Source organism: Mus caroli, unplaced genomic scaffold (assembly GCF_978045245.1).
Source record: "Mus caroli unplaced genomic scaffold, Mus_caroli_1 scaffold_13, whole genome shotgun sequence".
Lineage (NCBI taxonomy): Eukaryota > Metazoa > Chordata > Mammalia > Rodentia > Muridae > Mus > Mus caroli.
In genome coordinates, this window is record NW_028227268.1 from 78391908 (window position 1) to 78415699 (window position 23792).

General features: G+C 42.1%; 1 protein-coding gene across 7 annotated transcripts in view; it reads right to left on the bottom strand.

Annotated features, from left to right (window-relative positions):
- The window catches only part of Ebf1 (EBF transcription factor 1), a 397327-nt gene that overhangs the window by 140136 nt on the left and 233399 nt on the right, over positions 1-23792 (bottom strand). For all 7 annotated transcript variants that reach the window (XM_085829017.1, XM_021175730.3, XM_021175728.3 and 4 more), the window contains one exon: positions 7933-8014. In XM_085829017.1, the coding sequence (XP_085685143.1) occupies positions 7933-8014 (82 nt within the window). The remainder of the gene's footprint in view (positions 1-7932; positions 8015-23792) is intronic.

Below are 23792 nucleotides of genomic sequence, written 5' to 3' on the forward strand. Positions count from 1 at the left end.
AGCTCCAGGGGAATCTGACACCTCCAGACTCCACAGGTTGCTGCTCCCATGTGAACATACCCATTCCAGCCCATAATCATAAATAAAATGATATAATGAAAATAAGGCTGCATACAAGTATTTGGTAACTTTACTTGTTTGAGGGCATGCCAACACGGTATGGGAAAGCTGCTTGTGCCGTGCTTGTGATCATCTCTGAGCTGGTAGGTTTTACATTTAAATCATTTTAAAGTAGGAAGTATGATTTTTTTCTCTATAAATACCATCAGATTGAAAAGTAATATCATCACGGAGGTTCCTATGGGAAAAAAATGGTAACGGATTCTCTATAGTTACGACACTGCTCATATTGGCAATCCTGGGGTATTTTGAAGTGACCTCAAAGCCAGAGGACAAATTCTAAGCATAGGTGAACCTGAAGCAAAGCGTCCAGCTTTTCAATGAGTTTTCACTCACAATGGTATGGATTCCTGACTTGAGTCTACCTGGGTGCCTTTCTCGCTGGTTTCTTCCAATACAAATGGGTGGTTTTGAGGTGCCTAGTGACAGCTTAAATATTATTTACGTAAAAATGGTCTGCAGCAGTTAGGTCTTCATTAACTTTGTCCTTTAAAATATCCTTGACTGATAAGAAATGAGATATTCTCAGAAATGTGCCTGATTGCTAGTTTCTATCTGGTTGAGAGATCCCCAATAAGTCATTAAAAATTATGGAGGACGTGTGAACCTCCAGGATGTAACAGAGTGGAACTGCTGGAGGCAGAGAGAGGCTAACTGAATTAAATCTAGGCTGGAGGCTCAGGGCAAAGTTAGATTCTCTCTGGAGAGGATGACAGGAGCAGATCCTTCCCATCTGTACAGAAGGAGTTGGAAACCTGTGGAAACCAGATCAGCTCCTGGCCTTCCTGGCGTCTGAGCTGAGATTGTGCTAAATCTCATCCCTCACACAGCGGGTGTAGACACCTCTTGATGACTTCTGATGGTGTCGCTGGTACTTCACTAGTACTCTGTGCTTACTCATTGAAGTAAACAGGGAGAAAGGTCAGGCACTTTCTGTAACTTGAACATGACACAGTAACTCTGGTCAACAACTAGGATTCCAGGATCAGATAGTCCTTATTGGATTCCAAGCCCATCACTCACTAGTGTGTAACCACAGACACACCAATCATAGGAATAAGCTGAATCTACCTTGTGTGTGTTATATGTCAGATATTATTGCATATGCTAGAGAAGTAGCAATAAACAAAGTGCAGACTAGTTTTGTTTGTTTGTTTGTTTTCAAGATCTTAGCTCCTATTGGTTTAGAGTTTAGTACCTAACATCAGAAGAGAGAGGTTAAAGAATCAATTAGGCCTAAAGAATAGCCACAGCCTGCTAAATTCCAAGTTAAAAAGTAGAATAGTTTGGTCCATAAGCTCTTTTGCCAATATCCACTCCAGGAATAACAGCCATAGGCAGTCAATGGTCCTGCCAAACACTTCACAACCAACTTTGTTTGCATTTTACATTTTCTTCTGAGGCAGCCACACTTAATGTGGAGCTACTTCTGCTAAGTGCACATCCACCTCTCATCAAATCCCACCCCAAGGACCCCTTCTCAGTGATGCATACTGTCTGCCAAGGCTCAGAACAAGGCATACGCCAAGATACAGATTGGCCCAGCGAGCTCTGATGATTTCATAAAACAGGTTGAAGATTCCTCACGTTTGACCATGTTTCATGAATTAATCTTGTTTTCTGAAGCTACCATAGAGTTGCTTTCAGTATAATTAATCAGCAGGCTACTTCTTGGAATTATTCTTCATGAGAAGGGAGAGGGGAAGGGGGAGGGAGATCAGACTCCCAGAGGGGAGAGAGCAGAGGTGGGGAGGACAAAGGAGAGGAGAATGCTTCCTTCTTTGTTAAGTGACTTTCAAGCACTCTGCTTCACCATGAGCGTGGATTATAGGAATGCTATAATCACAGCATATAAAATATTGATTAGAAGAGACCCTGGCTTTTTAAAGCAAATAACAAAATTCTCCATCTTATGATTCACTTTAAAAACTTGCCCTCTCATGCCATAACCTGTGTCAAATCAGTTTTGAAAAGAAAAACACTTTTTTTTGTTAGAAATCTGAGATAAATAACCTAATGATTTCTTTTATCCCCTATCCAAATGACGAAGGGAAGGAAGAATGTTTAGATAGGGCAAAATGAGTTTGTTCTAGTTGTTTGCTCTGCTCAGGGCCTTTGTCAGGCTTTTCCAAGAATGATGTAACAAAGTCATCTCTTGGTATCTGCGGAAAGTTGTTATACACACACACACACACACACACACACACATACACACACACACACACGAAAGCAGAGATCCTTTAAAATGGCAATATTTTGCATTAGCATTATATTATCCCATATAGTTAAAGGATCTCTACTTAGACTATTGGATACTAGGATTATGAAATACTGTGCATCTGGGGAATGGTGACCAAAAAAGTTTTATACATGTTCAGCTCATATGCATGTTTTTTTTTTCTTTTTTGAATTAATTTTTAATTAGGTATTTTCCTCATTTACATTTCCAATGCTATCCAAAAAGTCCCCAATACACTCCCCCCCCCACTCCCCTACCCACCCACTCCCACATTTGGCCCTGGCATTCCCCTGTACTGGGGCATATAAAGTTCATATGCATGGTTTTTATGATACTTTAGTTGAATCTGCAGAAGGAGAATCCATGGGTGTGAAGAACTGACTGTAGTACTTCTAAGACGAAGCTCTGACCTTCAATACCACCCTCCTTGATCTCACACTTCAAGGTAGGATGCCATCTCTAATTCTGTACATCTTTTCCCTCTCTCTGTCATAATATCCTGATTCATGTTCTTTATGGCAATAACCACACTTTCCCATTATTTATAACTATTAATCTTTACATATCTTCATTGTGACAGCTAATGGAAACTCATTCCTTACACATTTACTTTCTCTCCTTCCTGCTTTATCACTAGGCATTGGCAAACCTCCCACACTGGCCATGTGACTGGTTACTAGCCAATAGAAAATGAGTAGGTATGACAAGGACTATTTCTAAGCCAAGACTCTAAAGTTATTGTAAGCTGTTTATGCATCCCCTACCCCCCTCTGGCTCCATAAAGACAAAAAGACTCTAAAATATTATGGGGGGAATCTATTCTTCAAAGCATGACCACCAGCATGTAGTCTACTATATGTGAGCCATTAGAAATTCTTTGGTCTACATGTGAGCCAGGGTATATTATTTGGTCTATAAGTTACAGGAGTGACTCTTGCCCTAAAATAACCCCCCAACCAAAATATCAGTTTTATTAGAGCAAAGGCTCTATCTTTTGCATTTGTCATTATAGACTTACCACCTAGCATTCTAATAAATACTGCTGAGTGCTTGCACACATGAACGAGAGAATATATCCTACATCTATATTCATATATGCTGTTGTCACAGATCTAGCATTTTTAGACAGACGCAGAGTTATAGCCTATCAAAAAAACTTTGCTGAAGGGAGAAGATGAATTTGGAAATTTATATTTTACTTCAGTCTCCCAGTCTTGTGGTTTCTACTATGATGATAACTTGAGCCCAATTCTTGCTCCTCCTTCACCGCTCTCATCTGCCAGTCCCAACAAGGAAAGAGGGGGATCAGGATTTAAATCTGAACCTTGAATTGTCTGGCTCCTGTCAGTTGAAAGCCAGACTGTGACATGGCTTTAACATGGTCCCTTAACATTAGCATCTTTTTACTGTCAAGCTAGAGAAATGGGTTCATTTAGTCACACTGAATTGCTCCCTGTGTCGTGAGCTATTTCTAGCCCCAATTTGCCCCCCTTCTCATTCCTTTGCTCTTCCCCCACACCCACCACAACTAAATGAAGCCTGTATCCACTGTTGTATTTAAGCAGGTATGCTGCCTTAACTGCAGCCTAGGGATTTCAAAAAGAAAACATCCATTATTTTTTTTATAAAAAAAAAAGAGGATTGTACCAAGTTTTCTACAAGGCTTATGCCACAGTCCCTAAGCTTTTCAGAAAGTGATTAATTTTTTTTAGAACACTCAGGTCACACTAATTGACATGACCTGTGTAATTAAGTCTCTGTTTACACACCAGAAGGCCAGCCACTGTAAGGCTAAGTCAGCCTTACAGAATGTCTTCACACGTCAGGAGATCAACAACCTTTCTTATGTCTTTCTGGGACACCTACATGGGTCTCTGATTGCTCTTCTGAGGAGACATAAAGTAGCTTGACTGTGTGAAGATAGGACTGATCAGGGAAACATACAAAAGAGACAAAAGAGAAGCCACATCAAGGACAGCTGATGAATGCCATCTCTTGGGCCATGAAGGATGCATCTGTCAGTACTTTCTGGAAGTTGGCCTTTCAATATTACTTATATGCAAAGAGTGGATCAGAGTTGTTCATACCAAAGAGACCCTTTTCAGTTCTTCTCATGGACAACAGGGACATAAAAAGTGCATAAAACCAGAGTCTCAATGTCTCTGCTATGAAAACAAGAGACAAAAATATCCCTTGTCTGTAGGGAACCTTCAGTCAATATCAGGAATGTGTGCATGCACTTGTACATACCCTTCCCTTTTTGGATCCTGAGATCCTAAGATTTGGGAACCTCAAATTCAAGATGTCTAAGGGTGGCACCACTCCATTGCAATGCACAAAGGGGGCTTTCTTGTCCTAGAGAATTGGTCCAAACTGCCATTGGTGGCAAGAGTTATGCTCATATAGTTGCTACATTTCCAAATTTCCCCACAAATAGGAACTACTCAGGACTGTAGCCCACCTGTTTCATGAAGTTGGGTTAGGTTGCAACCACATGCATGAAGTCTCTTTGGGAAGACTTTTCTAAGTTCCCCTGTGATTCTATCAGTTATTCCTAGGGTGTTGATATGAATTTTGGATGTTCACAGCTATCCTTTTTGCCTCACCAAGTATCTAGCAACAGACTCTGGATAAGTTCTTTGTTATCCCAAAACATTAGATAATAGCCAAGTCACAGTGTGTGACTTGAACCTCCACTTGACAGGGGTAGAGAACTCCTTTACTGCTCTAAGCTCACTTTTTTCTTGCTGAAATGGGAATAATCCATATTTGCATGTTTTTAATAGGGATGCTCTGATAATAGCTATAATTCGTGTAAAACATTTTACGTTATACCTGTCATGAAATAAGCACTCAATAAATGTTAGCTTCATCTTCTGCATCATCACCATCATTATCATCATCATCAACAGCAATGTCCATGGATATATTTAAAGGTAGACATAGCATCTACACATATGAATATGGAATTAACTGAATACAGATACTGGTATAAACAGTCATTTACCAGAAATTAAAGGAGTTAGCTAGAAATAAACCACAGCAGAGAAGAAAGGAGGAGAAGCCAGTTTGACAAGGAGAGAAAAAATAAATGAGGGCGATCATGAGTTCATTGTGGAGGTCATGGGCTTAAGGTTCAACCAAGCAACTAGACAGCTAAACTGAATCCTTGAACCAGGTTTCAAAGACCTTCAGCCTACAGTTCCCACTGCTCAGAGTGGGTGATGGAAACACAGTAGGTTGAACCCAAGATCCAATAAGAAGTTTGTCCTGGCTGATAAAAACATAATTTCTCTTAATCCAGGGCTTGTGTCTGTGGTGGCCAAGGTAGCTATTCCTTTGGAGAAAGCTCTTTCTATTTAGAATCTCTGTGGGGGTCAAAAAGGCAAAAGTGCTGCCAGCATTCACATCAGTCATGTGTATTTAAAGGTCAGTATAGACCTTGGGTAGGAAGACAATTATTCCTAATCAAAGGATGCAGTTACTAGAGCACCAATGCTGTCACCGTGAACTTAGTCAAAGGTCATCAAGTGTAGGGACGAACCAGTAGCTTTCCATCAGGGGTCACTTTGTCTCGCTTCTTTTTATCAATGGTATCTAATAATGTCTAGAGACCCTTCATTAGTAATGTGAAGGAAAATGGGCTATTCTCTATTGCTATTCCAACACTGTGGTTTAAGTGATCATCCTATAATGCACAGAACACACACACACACACACACACTCACACACACACACCACACACACACACAGAGAGAGAGAGAGAGAGAGAGAGAGAGAGAGAGAGAGAGACTCACTATGCTCAAGTTGAGAAGTTCTAGATTAAATTAAGTGCTTAATGAAATTTATCTCTCAAATTTTCCCTCAAAGCTGAACTTTATCATTTATACCCTATCTTATAAACAAGTGGTGGCTTTTTTCCCCAATGCTCAAAAAGAAAATACTAAAATGACTTCTTGTCTTGCCTCAGAGCTATATTTCTAAGACCCACACTCACTAGCAGGTCCTGTAAAACTCTACATAAATATTCTACAAGCACCAGCCCCCAGTATCACCAAAGTCCACCCAGTGCTACTGACCTGAGGGATATAGTATAGGTGATGACAAAGTCATGAGACATGATTATTATACACAAATTGTTTCATTCAAATTGCCTGTATATATTTGTTCCTTACTCAAACTTGACCAAAGGAAATATACATCTTAAAACCGCAGCAAGCTATCAAATAGCATAAGCTGAAAAAGATACTTTGAAAACAGTAGCATCACCATTTGAAGGCAGAGGTGGACAGGAAATGGTTTCTAAGAAACTAAAACTTTATTGGATTCTCCAGATACAGCTCTATCAAGACTAAATGTGGTAAGGCTAACATGATTTTATAGAAATTCTCTAAGATCTCAGGAGACGATAACATCCTTTCACTGGATTTATTCTTTAATGAGACTAATAAGTCTCACTTTCTTTTTTAAAAAAAATCATTTTGAAGACTATGATATTGACATCCACAATCAATGCTCAGAAACTCATTTCCCTTCAGAGATCCCGTAGCTGAAATTTATCAAGCACCTTTTGGCGCCTATACACTTAAAACTGCACTTTGAGCTGACTAAACTGGCGTAGGAGCGAACTTTCAACAGCAAGCTGTCTCTGTGACAGGTTGAGCAAGCACGCATAACGTTGACAGGGCAAATACCTTACCCACAAAGTGAGACAGAGAGCAGTGCAGGGCAGGGACTTAACTTTGCTACTTGCGATCTGTTCCCTGGTTCTACATCACCTGGGAGCTTGTTAAAAACATAGAATTCCAGCCCCACCCTACCCCCATCCCAATCAGTACTTTAACAAGGTCCTAGGGGATTCTCAACACATAAAGTTGCAGTAGTATTGTGTCTAGCATTCTTAAAACACCCGTGTTTGAGACGTCACTCCATTTGGTTTTAGGTTTTCAGCCCTTTGGCATATTCTATCAGGTTAGTATGCTTTAAACGGCTGCAGATCTGGAAGATATTTATTAATATGTACATGTGGGGTACAGGGGCATTCCTGAAGCAGAACAGAGGGTATAGATATGGTCTGCTTCTCAAGGGTCCACTTACAAGCTGTAGTTGGTGCTAGCAGCTGCTGAGATTGAGATTGTGAGAGACAGTAGAGAATGAGAGTGGGGATTCCTGGTGTCACTTCCTGGTGCTCTTCCTCAACAAAGCTCTACTTACAAAAATTTTAGCAAATAAAGCCATCGTCTCTGTGTAGTTGACTTAATCTGTGCCTGTCTCATCACGTGAGTCCATACAGGAAGCCAAGATGAGGTTCTAAGGACACAGCTGCCTTCATCAGTGGGCGCAGGTGGTACAGCCCCAATTTTTGTCTAACAAAAACAACTCTGAGATTGCAGAGATGCCTGGGGGACCAGTGGCCTCACCTGCTCTTCACCTCTAGAGAAACAATTATCCTCCATACCTTCTGCCAAAAAAAAAAAAAAAAAAAGAAAGAAAGAAAAGAAAAAAAAAGTTTTCCCCTCATCTCTTCATGTTCAAGTCATGATTAAGATATAAGAAAAGCAAGAGGGACTCACCTGGAATCTCCGCATGTCACGTGGGTTTCCTGCATTCTTTAGGCAATTTTGGTTGCATTTAAGGAAAAACTTCAGGAAGAATCTGTGGAGAAACAAAGATGGTGGTCAGTGTTTCAATCCTAACAAGGAACTCAGAGTCAGAAATCGCTTCCAAGTTACACACCCTCTTTTCTTCCTGGCTTTCCTGCAAAACTCAGGGTGGGATTAGAATCTATATTATATTTGAGGCACAAGTCTTGCTTGATATTGCATCCCAGGGTGCATTTTTTCTATGAAATGAACACTCTGAAACTGCCAACAGATCTCACAAAAGAAGCAAAAATTCCCAAGGGAGTGTTTTTATTCAGAGAGCAAGTCTTCATCATAATTTAACATGGGGTCCAAATGGATCTAATTGAGAATTCCCATGGTCCCCAAGCACAGCCTATAATTTACGTGTTATAAGTTCACAAGTGATGAATGGCAAAGCGTACACAAGATAAATACAAGGAGACTGTAAATGCTTTAAATCTTAGCATCTCCAAATAAAATGTTCAAAGTTAAGAGCCTTGGGATGGGTAGAAGGAGTGACATACTGGCTAAACCTTTCCAACTTCTCCAATACTGCCACATCATTTTTTTCTCAGATATATGCCTTAAACAAAAGCTATTTTTGAGTGAACTTGGACCTTCCTGCCTCTCTACCCACCTTAGTTTCTGAATAAGTTCTATAGTGAGAGCGACAGGCTTTGCTTGGTTATAGTTGTTGTTGCCGTTGCTGTTGTTTTGTAAAGATGACAGTCTCCAATTGGTTAAAGAAATCCCACTTAAATCGGTGAATGTATTTTAATTGTCAAAAATTCCCTGATGTGTGGGATACAGAACTTGGTCCCGCTAAGTAACCACTCCAGTGATACAAGCCCATAATGGAGAGTTTGCACTAGGACATTCATACTGGTTGTCCTCCGTTAAATCCCTCCATCTGTTTTCTATCTGGGAGTAATAGAGGATTTTTATGTCCATCTATATTCTACATACTCTTCTACTTTTAGAGCCAAGATATCTCTATGGAATGCATTAAAATACTGGTCAATGAAATTCTTCTAGATATACCTTCGTCTTTAGCTTTTGCCCCACTTTAGAGCCCCACCAGAATAAAACCATCAAGTCAGTATCAATAACTTACGCAAAACTAGCATTCCATGATGTGTCCATCTGCATTTAGTTTTGAGAAAAATGTCTGTCAGCAATGTAGCCCCCGTGATCCTCTGTCATAAAGGCACTGCATGAAGGCACACCACATTCAAACAGCTTCTACATACACATTTTAGAACAATAACTGTTCTCCTTGCTCCCTTAGAATGGGAGGGAATATGTAGGAGCATTGACGAGAAACAATGACTTTTTCAAACAAAATGATAAGACCTAGCAGTGTAAGAGTCTTCTTAAATGAAGTCATTTCGAATGACACAACTCCCAAAGCCCATCAATGAGAAGGCCTCTGATAATGGTTCACCCCTACTTCCAGGGCCTCTCCACAGAGGCCAAAGCTTATCGACCTCTGTCTAGGATGAATGACTCACTGCTAAAGTCCAGCTGTGTATAACGGAATCCACCCTGGGCCTCCTCCATGCCCAGATCCGCTCTGCCACTGTGCATGTTAGCTTTCCAGCCACTCGGTCAATCAGTCCTTGTTCAACCAGGCACTTACACTGTCCTGTTCCTCTGAGCCTCAGAAGGTGACCAAACCAGCTACATGTGGCTTTCAGACATTATCAACTATGCTAAAGGTAGTGGTAATGAGATACTCATATTGCAGGGGCTGGGCTCTATATGAAAATCATCCCAGGTCCAGAGAGGGATGATCCCCATTCTAACGACAATGAAATTTTGTGCTGTGTGGTGCAGAGAGGTGTAAAAGCCACAGCTTTTATAAAAGTTCCCAGTGTGGGATTCACATCCAAACTATAGCAATATATACTATGGGAACCACAGGATTATCATCTCCCACCCAAGGCAACAACAAGCTGGGGAGGAATATCACTGCTAGTCTCCCTCCAGTGGGCCCCCCTGCCTGTCTCCCTGTGGTTGGTAATACTTGCCGCCTGTACGTGTTTAAGCCATTTGAGCCCAGGCCTGACAGCCAGATTCAGGTTGTGTTAGAAGGAGCTGTCAGCACATCCTCTGGCATCCTGAACTCAGACAACTGCTAGCCACCGTGAGGGGTTCCATCTGGTGCCAAAATGGATTTTGAAAGACAAGGCAAACAGGACACTGGCTTTGCCAGAGAGAAAAACATCAAGGGAGCCAGGGATCTTCTGCCTCAAAGATGAGCAGGACTCAGGGCGCCTGTCAGCAGCTCATCGTTAGCACAAAACCTATGCCGGGCACACATTGGATCACCTTTAAAGCTATGCCAGGCACACACTGGATCACTGTTAGCCTAAGCTGCCCTGCCACTTGGCCTGCTAGCAGAATCCCCTGCCTACCCCCCAGCATCGGATCACTTGCTGAAATTGAAGTCTTGACCATCTGTCACGGGTAAGACAGCCATCAACTGGTGCCCAGGACCTCACACAAGCCCTTATGTGGCAAAGATGCTATGAAGAGCCAGTTCTTTTGGGGAAAGCCAGTCCCTGGCCAAGGCCTTAGGAATTCTCTCAAAGTTTTCCCCTAAGTACAGGCCAACTATCTGACCCTTTTGAATCACACTTCCTAAGAGGAGCTCAACGGAGTAAGGAGGTGCTAAAAATACCCTCAGTGAGAGACTGACTCAGATGCAGGACACACAAACTTGGAGGATGGTTTACGCAAGTAAACAGATAAGGCATCTGTTAACTTGGGGACATGTGTGTCTGGAGTCTGCTGCCCCACATAGAAGGTCTCTGATTCGAAGGGGCTTTTAACAAAGTGGAAGCAATTGGGACACAAAACCGTATGTTTGTCTAAAGAACTGCCCCATTCTGTGTGTTTGATAAAACGTCAGGGGGAAGAGCACGGTTGCCCTACCCCAACTGTGGGAACCTGACCCTCAGCAGGACAAAGCTGCTATTGACACTGCAGAGTTCCGAGGAGTTCCATAAAGTCCGAGATCAAACTCTCTTTTTAGCTTTGCTCTTTTTTGGAGGGGTGGCATGGCGCGGTGGTGGGAAACCCAACACCTTTCAGCTAACTTTCCACAGGGGTAAACGTCATTATTATTTAATGCATCTTTCACTGGGTTATTATCCAAAGCATTTAAGTTCCCAGGGTCTCTCTGAATCCCCCACTGAAATCCTTTAAGATAGGCATGCCAAGAAGGAACTAACTCACCTGGAATACAATACACAAAGACTCAACAAAAATAAGGGACATAGAGTTCAAAACTAGTATTATAGATTGCCTATAGAGCTAGCCATGGTATTACAGGAATTGAATGTGTGTGGCATGTGTGTGTGTGTGTATTGTATGTGTGTGGTTTATGCACATCTGTACATGCACACATCTGTGCATGCACCCAATGATGTCTAATGTCCTGTTCAATGTCCAATGATGTCTAATGTCCTGTCCCCCACTTTCCTCTGAAACAAGGTCTCTCATGGAACCTGAAGCTTGTTACTCTTTTTCCACTAGACAGGTGGCCAGCAAGCACCAGGAACCCTCCTGTCTGCTCCCTGCACAGTACTGGGGATTTCAGTTCTAGGGACAGCAATGGCCAAACTTTGAAGTGGAACCAAGAGATCTGCCCTCGGGTCTTGGTCTTCAGGTGTGTGCACCAAGTACTCTTACTTGTGAGCCATGTCCACAACTCAGACCACGGGAGGACTTTCCAACTGACTTGAAGCCGCCCCTTAACCTAACCTCCCCATTTCACAGGTGAGAAAAAAGAAAGGTCAGAGGGCAAGGGGATGCCCTTGCAGCTTCAAGGGGCTCTGAGAGCCCTCGCTGTATTCCATGCGCTCACCCCAGTCCAACAAGAAGCCAGCACTCAAGCACGTGAACTTTTGAGTCTACACTTCCATCAAGAAAGGGACAGTCATAAAACCGGAAGTGACATCCTATTAAAATTCTGTGTAGGATTCATTCATCGATCAGGCTGATGTAGGACATTGGTCCATTGTTTCAGGTAACTGAAACAAATACGTGTTATAGACCATATGTGTTGATTTGGTAATATACTTTCTTACTCACCAAGCAATCGTTTCCATTATCTGCCTTGTATCCATGTAACTAGCATAGTATGGGTGGCCAAAATAAGTAGTGGGTTGTAGAAAGAAAATCACTTAAGCAACATAATGAGACTCCTACATGAGTATATGAAAAATCAAACAAACACCATCCCATGTCTCCAGATACCTAATGGAGGCTATAGGACCTAAAAATAGTGTGGTTTCGTAAATACTGGATTTCAAAATAGAGTCTAGAGCCTGTTTTAAATACAAATCAAAGCTGTCAATAAAGACAGTCACAAAGTATCCTGAACAAGACAGTTTTTTTGGAGATGAGACAAGCATAGGTCAAGACTAGTAATTCTGTGACCCTGAGTGATGTCAACAAAACATGAGAATTATAAGCCTTTTCCTCTCATACAACTGGGTGGCTTTCATTGGACATGTCACTTTTATTGCTTAGCTAAATGTGTGCTCTTCACCAAATGGATTTAATCTCTCTGTGCCTCAGTTTCATCATTTGTAAAATGGAGAAACCATCAAAACGTGCTTTAGAAGGTCAGTGAGCATTTAAAGGGTGCTGAAACCTAGCACAGAGGAAGCAATAATGCTTCCTGCTGTTGGTTATCTGGAGCAGGGGCGTGCTGCCTAGACGAAGAGATGCTAATAGTTTCAGCTATGAAAAGTATCCTTTGCCGGCATAGTGCAAGCTAAGAAAATCAGTGAAGCTCTGGGTACCTGGTAAGCGCTACAGGCTTCATCAAATGGTGTGCAGAAGGAAAACAACAAATGGGACCATCACCAAGAGAAGGCGAGAAGAGCTTTTCCTAACACGGAGCAAGGCAGGGCCTTAAATGATGGAGAACTCCAGCTAGTCAGAACTGAAGGGCATGCGTGGTAAGGCTTCCAAGCTACAGCCTGCCTAGCCTTAATTGTTATGCAAATCAAGTGCCCTGGATCTGGACTGAACAGGTTGAGTTTTTACCTCTCCCCACCCAAAGTCTGAAAAAGCACGTTTGTGTGCTTGCAGCTGTGTTCATCATGTGCAGTCTTGGGAAAAGTGTCAAAGCACAACCGAACAGAGACATAAAATCCCAGTTCTCAGCTTCAGACTCTCTGCGAGTTCCCCTGACTTATGCCCGCAGATGGTGAGGTGGCAGACGGTCCTTCCCAATGGTATTCAGAACTCTCGGATGCACTCTGGCCTGATATAAGAAACAGCTGTGTAAAAACAACTGTGGGGTCCCTTCTGGGTGAGGATCAAGCTGCTCCTCACACACGATCTGGAGGGAGGACAGGGAAAGACCTTGTAATGTGAAGGAACTCTCTGGAGTGACAGACTGCCCTATCACCTTTACCTCAATGGAGGACAGCTTGCTTTGGTGTCAGGCTGCCAGCCACAATATCACCAAGGAACTATTTCCGGGAATACTAAGATTCTCCCAAATTGAAAGTATATAGATGTCTAGTACCTGCCCTTACCCAAGACAACTTGTGCTGCTTGAAGCTGTCCAAGAAATGCCCTCGTGGTAGCTCTCAAATGTTTCAGCGCTCCTTGAGGAAGGAAGCTAGAGTCCCACCCCAGCACCATGGGAAGCAGCTGCCTTGAAAACAGGACAGCTCCAAACAGAAAGAGAAAACTCTATTTTCAAGGTCAAAGAAAACTTCCTGGCTTCTAATTCACAGACTACGCTGTAGGGTACAGTTCATCCATGAGAAAACATGATACCCAAAAGTCAGCCAAGATCCCAGGGAGGCCACAAGGGCAGGCTAGGAGGCTAACCTCAGAAAGGGCTGACCTTTTCTAGAACGAGACTCGATAGTAACTGAAGACCTGTCTGACTTAGTCCTCACAGTCCTGCCTGTGACATACAGAGGCCAGAGAGGGAAGGAGGAGACTATGAGGGAGCTCACACACCTGAAGCCATGAGGACATCTTGTTCTCCACAGTGGAAGAGAAACTGAAATTAAGCCATGACACTATCTCGCTGGCCCCAGAGGAAGAGCACAAGGCTGCCCCTATTACCGGCTACTGACTTCAAGAAGTTTACCTCCCCGGGCAGATGCTTCCTGGGTCTTGGGCATTTCTGGAAAGTGTGTGCAGCCTAAAGAGCTAAACATGATCACCTTGAAAAGGATTCATTACCTCAGAGCTCAGAATTTGGCTTTGGTGAGAGGACATAATTAGTGGCGAGTACTTAAAGGGATGGGTGTTGGAATAGCATAGCAGTGGATTAAAGAATTTAAAAATAGTTTAAAGGAAAAGGACCCTTTGCTTAAGGGCAAATAAGGCCCTTAAGCTAGGAGTCAAGCCTGACAGATATAGAAAAAGCATCAGGACAGCCAAGGACCCCAGGGCAAAGAGTGTCTCATAGTGACTGTCTCATAGTGACTGTCTCATAGGGGGCTGTGGCTTAACAATGACTTCTGCTGACCCAGTCCAGCTGATTCTCATGGCAGGGTTCACTGACCATGAAGTGAGAAAGAATGATAGAATCCCAAGCCTGCAAGCCATTGTATGACAGAGAAGCACATACCCTCTAGAGAAGCAGAAACCTTTAGAGAAGCCCTTTGGCAGCACAAAGTACCAATGCTTTCTTGCCAGAGTACATAACGGTTCAAATCGTCCCTGGAAGGATGTTTGAAATCAGTGTACATGGTTTAATATACAGAAGGAGTATCACACATAGCAAAACCAAGTACTTGCTTGGCCTTCTTGGGACTGAGTGAAGGAGACAGGCAACATTTATTATAGACGATTTCTGCTGCACAGAGCATGGCCTATAGGTGATTATTGGGCCTAAGACATCTATAGATGTTGGGTAGCTTTCAGCAGTGTTGGGCCTTGGGACTTCTGGGTTACCACTGTAGAGTATTATCCAGGATAAAAAATATATCATTACTTGCTTCCTTGCTGCCTCCGTGATGACTCCTAGAGAGTCAGATATACAGGGTGCGATGGAGGAGCCTCAGGATTTCATCTTTTGTTTTTGTCTTTGGTTTTGGTTTTGGTTTGATTTTGTTTTTTCGAGACAGGGTTTCTCTGTGCAGCCCTGGCTGTCCTGGAACTCACTCTGTAGACCAGGCTGGCTTCGAACTCAGAAATTCGCCTGCCTCAGCCTCCCAAGTGCTGGGATTAAAGGCGTGCGCCACCACGCCCGGCTTCAGGATTTCATCTTACCAGTTTAGATAAAAAATGTGGGCACAAGACCATTTGCGAAGCTGTATGCTTTGCCTCTCTTGGTTGCCTCTCTTACTCATTCAAAGGACTGTGGAGTTCTGGTTCTATTCTCGTTTTACAGATACTATATTGAATGTTATGGAAATTGCCAATTAAAATATATTACATATTCAAACACATGTCTTATTATCTTAATGGGAATGTAGTTCATTGACCATATCTGGTAATACACCTTACCATCACCAGGTTAACTAAAATTAGAGCTAAAGCCAACATAAGAAATTCCGGTACTTTGAATTCAAGTCATCCTAATTACCAATTCTAATATGTTTCAAGTTTGCTCTTGACCACTTTATGTGTGACCTCCCCCCTCAAACGCATTTTAACCCTGCGAAAAGGCTGGAATATTTAACTGTAGCAAAATGGAGAATTAAGACCAAAGCAAAACCAAGACAGCCTGGGTATCTTGGGAGGAAGTCAGCGAACATCATCTTAAGGGTTTAGTTTGACTATACATCATTCTACGTTCACAGTCGCTACCTTTGAAAGTCTTTCATGCAGACAAAAAGCCACAGGTGGAAAATGAAAGGCTTTACTATCCTCATTGTTCAATGTGTGTGTCTTTAAAATTGTGAAGCCCATTCATTTAGAATCTGATGTTCGCATTTCACTTGTCCCTTTTAAGAACTCAGATAGTTTCACTATGACTCTCTTCTGTGGTGGTGACAGATGCCCTGGAGGGATTAAGAAGTTCAAGTCCACAGTGACTGAGACATCCAGCCTTCCCCGGACTCTTAGCTCTTCATTCTTTTCCACTCTTATAAAGCTTTGTAAGTACACATTCATTCACTTAACAGATACGTACTCACGTCCAGAGAACTCAGGGTACACTGGATTCTCCTGAGTGCCAGTTGCTACTAAGAGTCTACTGATTTCAGTTCAAGGTTTTTCTCCAAAAGTATGTAAGTTTGATTCTCCAGAAAAATCTTTGACTCTTAGGACAATATATTTGAGTAATTGTGCCAAGGAAAGCTGAACACCTTGAAATGAGCTATTAATCTGCGGTGGCTGTTAGGCAGGGGCCAGATCAGCAAATCCTAAAGCGCTTCACAGTGTCAGTAGTGAGCATTTCCAGGTGTGTTGCTCCCTTATTCTTCTCTTCCCATCATTCTTTGCTTCTGCCGCATCAAGCTGCATCCTTGTGCCCTGAACATGAAGTCTCCTTCCACCCTTCACTGTTGCCTGCATCCCTGGCTCTGAGGTATCTTCTCCATTCCCACACTATCTCAGCTTCCCATACTCCTGCTTGTCTTTGAGCTACAGTCTAAATGGGCTGCACCGTGAGCCTTCCCTCACCCTTCCTGCAGAATTAGCCACATTGTTCTTCACTACTACACATGCATCATGCCAGGCCCTTCCTGAAGTAACTACAGTTACTTCTGTGACTCTTAAAGGGAGCCTTCTGGTTCCCACAGCACCCAGGACTGCTGTGTTTGAAAAGCACCAAATGAATGCCTGACTTAAATTGAACATAAATATTAATAGCAGCTAATTTTCAATCATAACACGGGGTTGATTTGTCTCGTTTTTCCCTCTTCTGCAGTTTTGAATTTTCCATGTGTACACAATACTCCCAGGGAGGAAACAGACAATTTTAGTGTTCTAAAAATCAAGGTGCATATCATTCACCCCTGAGCCTAGAGATGGTTTCTCCATTGTGTGATGGGTAACAGAGGAAATAAAAATGATAAGTGGTTCTCTCAAAGTCTCTGTGTGCTAAGATTTGCCATTTAATTCGAACAAGCATAGTTAAGAGCTATCCATCTCACGGTCTGTGACCATTTATTAGTTTCATACATGCATAATTCATGCAAGAGCTCGCTGGTGTCCTTAAATGTCCTGCTTAATAGTGTCTTGACATCAAAGTTCAACATAGTTCTTAAAACATTTACCTGGAACCCAAAGGGATAAAAGGCCATATCATCAATAGACTAGAATGGATCTCTCCTCTCCAAAATTCTACAGGCCATTCTGCTGACTTTCATGGAGTCTGTGACTTAAAACTCTCAATGTTTTGAAATGTCTCCCCTCAGTCTGATGGCTTGGGTCATTTATTTCCTCATTCTTCTGGTCCAGAGTTCAGTATTTACTAATCACATGTTATGTGTCAAGCACGTGCACACAGCCACCATTGCTATGGAGACTCACTACAGACGTCTCAAGCAGTTTTCCTCAGAATTTCCTCAGAGACTTTAGAAGTCAGCGAACACTCTGGTCCTCTATTCTAATCACTATGTTTTGGTTATGAACAGAAATTGAGACGTTCAGAGAAAGAAAGAAAGGATCACCTTGTATCACTGAAATTTAAATTTAAAAAATCAACAGCAGTAACAACAACAACCTAAATCAAATCCCTGATTGGTAAAAAGAGAGATGTCATTCCTTCCTTCTTATCCTAAGCATGTGTCACAGGGGAAGAAAGGGGACAAGATTACCAGGGATGGATGATATCTGGCTATTATTATTATTATTATTATTATTATTATTATTATTATTTTGCTGTAAAGAAAAGAAACAAGCTCATTTTTCTAGAAAGGAAAGAGGAATGAAGAAGAGAAAGAGAGAAAATTCCCTCTAAGTAACTTCCCTCCTTAGGAAAAAGAACCAAGCCTTTCTAAGCATGGAAGTTATTTAGAAATGATTGCCAATCATCATTGCCCACCCTTTCGACAGTCTCCATCACTTTCCCACTCACTTTTCCAGGTGCACACTCCCCGCTCCCAGTCTCAGCATTTCCGTGTGCTGCCTGCCATCCTCTGGGCTCACACTGGGATAATTAATTTCATTTGAGCAGTGGCTTCCATTGCACACAATCACTGCACTCCAACACGCCTCACAGGATGGGCTCAGATATGAACAAGTGACCCCTTAATTTGGATTTAGAGCTAGGGACCAATCTTCAAATAAAAATGACCAGGAAAGTATTGTGCCCACAGAGTACTGACAGTAATCTCATGAGCTCCCAATTATTCCAGTTCATATTATGGACAATCCAATAAGTATGTATGTTCTGTTCCATAAAAAAATATAAAAAGAGATTCATCATATTGAAATCAGAATGCAAAATAGAGCCCGACACTTTATTAAGCTCTGCTTCTCGGGATATCATAAGGTTGCTGGTGGAAAATGAAATTAAGCAGTCTCACAGATGAAGAATGACATCATTTAGATTTTCTGCAGGTGCTTAGGTGCTCACAGGTCACTCACCCTCCCCACAACGTGTCACTCTGGGACAGCTTCAGTTTCAACGTGAGACACTGATGAGAGTGAGCTCTAAAATCTCCTCCACTTTATAACCTAAATTGGGCATTATTATTTACTAAGGTAAAATTGCTAAATGAAGAAGGGACTTAAACGTCATTTACTACTGTCGTCTTAATCAAGAGCCCCTGGATGGGTGACACAATGTCCTTGAATACCCCAATGTGAGATGCTAGTTTGTGCACACATGTTATTCTGTACGATGGTCTATAAGGTTCTCAAGAAAAGAGAAGGAAAGAGTATATGCTCGATTGCTCAGGATCTGCCTGCCTCTGCCTCCAGGGTGCTGGGATTAAAGGCATATGCCACCTATCTGCGTAATAGGCTGTGTTCTCTTAGGATCCTTCCTCTCCAAGGCACTAGGTTTTGCATCCTGGTCCCTTTTCTCCTATTATAATAGCAGTCCCTTGTTCTCTTTTTCAAGTACTTTTCCCGCACTCAAGAGTTCTTGCATTTTAAAAGCATCATTCTTTTGCTACCACTGGTCCAGAAAATGTATCACATTGGGTCAGGACACCACAGCCCTCAGTTCCATGACTGCCTTAGGGATGGACATGTGTTTAGTCACGCTTGTCTGGCCCCATCTGAGCCAGCTGCAGGTCTTAAGAAGTTGGAAAAAATGACTTTCCTTCTATTACAGCTAAACTAAGAAAGATATGAAGCGGAGTTGCTGGAAATCCCAGTGCCTTAGAGAGAATCCTTAGAGAACAGGGCCTATTATGCAGATAACGGCACTCATGGGGCAAACTTTATCTCTGACAGATGGGGAGGAAGGGATTAGAGAGGACGCTCACCCACAAATGCCCTCCAAGAAAGTTGAGGTGAAGTTAGGCAGACATGTCGACCAAATGACCACACAGAGCAGATTGGGCAGAAGTCAATGTCTCAGAAAATACGAGTAGAAATCTCAAAGACAGAGTCTTTGTTAAGTTCAGACTCCACCAGGATACACATAAGTCTCTATCATAAACACACATATATTTATTAAAAACATATAAAACATAAATTAAGCAGATATAGATAGGTAGATAGATAGATAGATAGATAGATAGATAGATAGATAGATAGATAGATAGACAACCCCTTACACAAAGGCTTGAGACACAAATACATAATGAAAGATCTCAAAAACCAGAACCCAAACCTAAACTAGAAACTCATTTGTATTTTACAAACACCTTTACACCTTCTACACACAACCTGAATGCAATTTAATACAATATTTTAATGCACCTGCGTTTTGACTCTAAGCCATCACATGAAGTCAGATGTGGCATTTTCTTCTTGTGGCCTCATGTTGGTGCTCAAAATTCTTTTTCTTCTTGGAGCATTTGGGATTTCTGATTCTTCAAATTAGGGATGCTCAACTGTCCACATTCTTAACACACACACACCTAAATATATTTTGCTTCCTCATAACAGAACCGCTGTGTACTCTCAAAATGTCTGAGGCTTTTAAAATAGATTATTTCGAACTCATGTCAGAAGGAGCCTTAGCTGGTAGCATCAAAGAGTCAACCAGGCTTCCCAGAGACCCATGGACAGCCCAAAATTGTATGAACTGAGGAGCAATGTCTTGTCAACAGTAACAGCTCAAATCTCCCCAGCTATCTGACTCCATAAGTAGTGTTGTCAAAGCTTCCCCACAGAAGAGAGGCTTGGCATGTCTATTGACAAAGTATGACATTGCTCAATGTTCCAAACAAGTTTGGGGCTAGACCAACCCTGTGAAAAGAGTCCTACATCACCCACTCTAAACCCCAAGAAGCAAGTCATAAGGCTGTGTGGTATGGCTTTTCCGTACCAATTTCAAAATTAAAAATATATATATATATACATATTATTATTAAGAAAAGGACTAGGGCCAAAGATATGGCTCATTGGTTAGGACTATTCCTTCAGAGGACCCAAGTTCCCCTGGGGAGAGAGCATCTCCCCAGCCACACACCTTGTACCCTTCCTTTGAGAGGCCTCTCTCTCTGTACGCATCACTGTCATTTTTACTAAGAGTGAGATGTGATGCTAAATTCTTACTGAAATAATTACTGAAATAAATATTTTTAAGTGTAAACAATAGCCAGATAGATTAATGAATTTCTCAGTTGTTACTGAAGGGCTGGGAAGATGGTTTTGTCAATAAAGTGTTCTCCCTGCAAACATGAGGATCTGAGTTCAGATTCTCAGCAGCCTTGTAAAAACAAAGAAACAAAAACTAGGTCTATGGAAAGCTACAATAGGTCTGCCTGTGTCTCTTTTTGAGTTTTCTTGCCTCTCTCCAGGATGGCCCCTGTTGTTGGCTCTCTTTTCCTCATATTATGCCAACAGGTATGACAAGATCACAGTGCCTAGAGTTTATGCCCCAACCCCTAGGCAATCTCCACCCACAACCATTTCCCTGAGCCCTTCAAGTGTTTCAAATATTTTTAGTAAAGAGAACTCTTCTCATATGAAGATAATCATGTTGCCAACCTCTTCCCAAGTACAAACAGCCTGGGAAAACATGCGATTTCGTGTAGGTTGCCTTGAACTATGGGATCAAGTTTGCATGCACTCTGGCGTGATGACAGTTCTTTCTTTACCAAGATGACTCAGAGCACAGACTGCCTTTCCATGATGGTCACTTTATTTCTCTTCAAAAGACTGCTGCAAAGCAGACTAGTGGAATACTTACCTAAGTGTCAGGCTTTGGAAATTGAATACTGTTTTGTAAGAGTCATGGCTCATGTCAACTGGAGGTTACTACTTGCGATGTAGCATGCTTAGTGCACGCTTTATTTTAATCTTCACAACCGCTTCCCACTCCCTCAACCATTCACCCACTCTCCACCTCTGCCCCAGTTCTCCAGATAAAAAGCAGCTGAATCATTGAGATATTAAGTAACTTGCCTTCCCACAGAGAGTTCATGGCAGAGGTAGATGTAATTTGAATGCAGGGGGTTGTCTGTGGTCCTATGAACTAGAGCAGGACTCTTTGTGAATGGAGATACTCATTGCCACGGGAAGGTCCAGCAGTCAACCCACACAATGATATGGTATTTTTCTTATTCCTTAGACACTGTGCAGTGAACTTTCCATAAATCTATCTAGTTAAAGGAACAGAACCAAATAAAACCGTCTTCTGCCCCCAAAGCAATCATTCCTCTCCTCCAGGATGTCAACTAAAATCTACCCCAACACCTTCTTTTCCTCTCTTTCTGCTTCAGAGCTCACAAAACTACAGTCACACTATCCTTCCCCCTTCACACCAGCAGCCTCTCTATTCTATTGTATTTGCTGCCAGAATGCTCTCTTGTTAAATTAACTCTTGGGTTCCTTCCCAACATAACAGGGAATTCACGGTCAAATATCAAAGGTCCCGGCATCCCCTTGACTCTCCCAAACGAATATCCCCAATCTCTGCCCTGTTTCCACCACCATCAGAATGTCACAAACATACAACCATGTTCCATTTCCCTACTGCGCCTAAAATGACATACACAGTCATAAATTTTGGTCTGAATGAAGTTTGGAAGACCAGCATTTTACCAACATTCCAAACACAATCTTTTTGGTGCTGTTCATCATTGGGCTGGAAGCCGGCTTTGGACTATTTATACTCTTTGAATTATTCCCAACTCTTCCTTCTTAAACTAAACAGAAAAGCTGGCTTAAGTGCTTCCGGACTTCAATTAAGACACTCGCCAACAGTCTCAAGATCATGGCAAGTATCAGCCTTCGATAGCAGGGAGGGGGGCACTGGGCATTGAACACTGATCGCTTGCTTTGGGTAGAGTGCTTTAGAAGTTGGTTTTTGGTCTCCACTAGTAGAAGGGTCAATGTCTTTGCTGGGATTGTGACAAGCTTCTCCAGAATGAGAGCACTTTATTATCACATTAGTACGAGGGAAAGTCACATAATTAACAGAATTTATCCTCATTTACTCAGTAAAGGCACTAATATTCTAGCTCTCTGTCTCTCTCTAATTACTTTCTTTAACACAACTTTTTTTCTACCCACAAGTTGACCCTTCTTGGGCTCATCTGCAGAAATGTGTTAAAACTTCTTTTTTTCCATCCCCCTCTCTATTTAAGTCGCCAGACTCTATTCATTTCAACAAGCAGAAGAAGTGCGCTGAGGTCTGTCATAGTTCACACAATGCCTTTGAATTAGCAGGTGTGACAGCATCGTGCTTTTGCTAGGGATCCTCTGTTCCGAGGAAGTGATGACAGCCACCAGAATTACTGTTAATTGTAATGTGACGCTGGCACTTCAGGGCGTTGTGTGGTGGCGAGCAAGCATTGGTTCGGGTGTCTAAGAAACTCAGAAGCCGAGAGGCCAGACTGCTTTAAAGAGAACTGAGGCTAACCTCCCTCATGGTGCATTCTCACAGATGATGTATTTGTGCGCACGCACACACACACACACACACATACACGGATATGTGTGTCAAAATGAACCCACCCTTAAATAGCAAAGTCATTATTAGATTACAAATGCTAATACCTATATCTATCTATCTACATCTACACCTACATCTACCTATATATCTATATACCTATACCTTTTCCCTCTCCCTCCTTTTTTTAATTCTCTTAATGGGTAGATGTCCATATGTGTGCACCTCTATGTATCTGATGGAGCAAAGGTCTATGTCTGGTATCTTCTTTAATCATTTTCTACCGTATCTCTTGAGATCGTCTCTCTTTGAATCTGGAATGTGCCTATTCAACTGTACTAGCTGGTCAGCAGTCTCCGGCCATCTCCCTGACTCTGCCTCCCCAGTGCAGGAATTGCAGGTACACTCCCACCATACCCAGCTTGTATGTGCCAGAGATGAAGGAATTTAGTTTCTCATGCTTGAATGGAAGAACTTTATCAATGAAGCCATTTTCCTGAACCCTTTTAAAAATAGCTTTAAGGCAGCTAAGTATGAGGGACAGAAAAGCCGAGGTTTAAGTGACATTTAGTGGAGGCTGAATGTCTGCTGCCCTGTTTCCAAAACACAAAATAAAGCAATGTGTACCTTATTCAATATTAACATATTCCACACCATAGTCAGGAAGATGGTTAGAAGAAAAGATATGGAGTCTTTGGCTTAGACATACATTTTCATGATGTAGAGGTAGCTATTTCACTGGTAAAGAAAGCAGACTCCTCAGAGCGATGCTCAGAGTGAAACTGAGCTAGAAACAGTCAGACAGTGGCGAGCATGGGTGGCTGCCCTACTTCCTTCTCCTGGGAGTCTCTGAAAT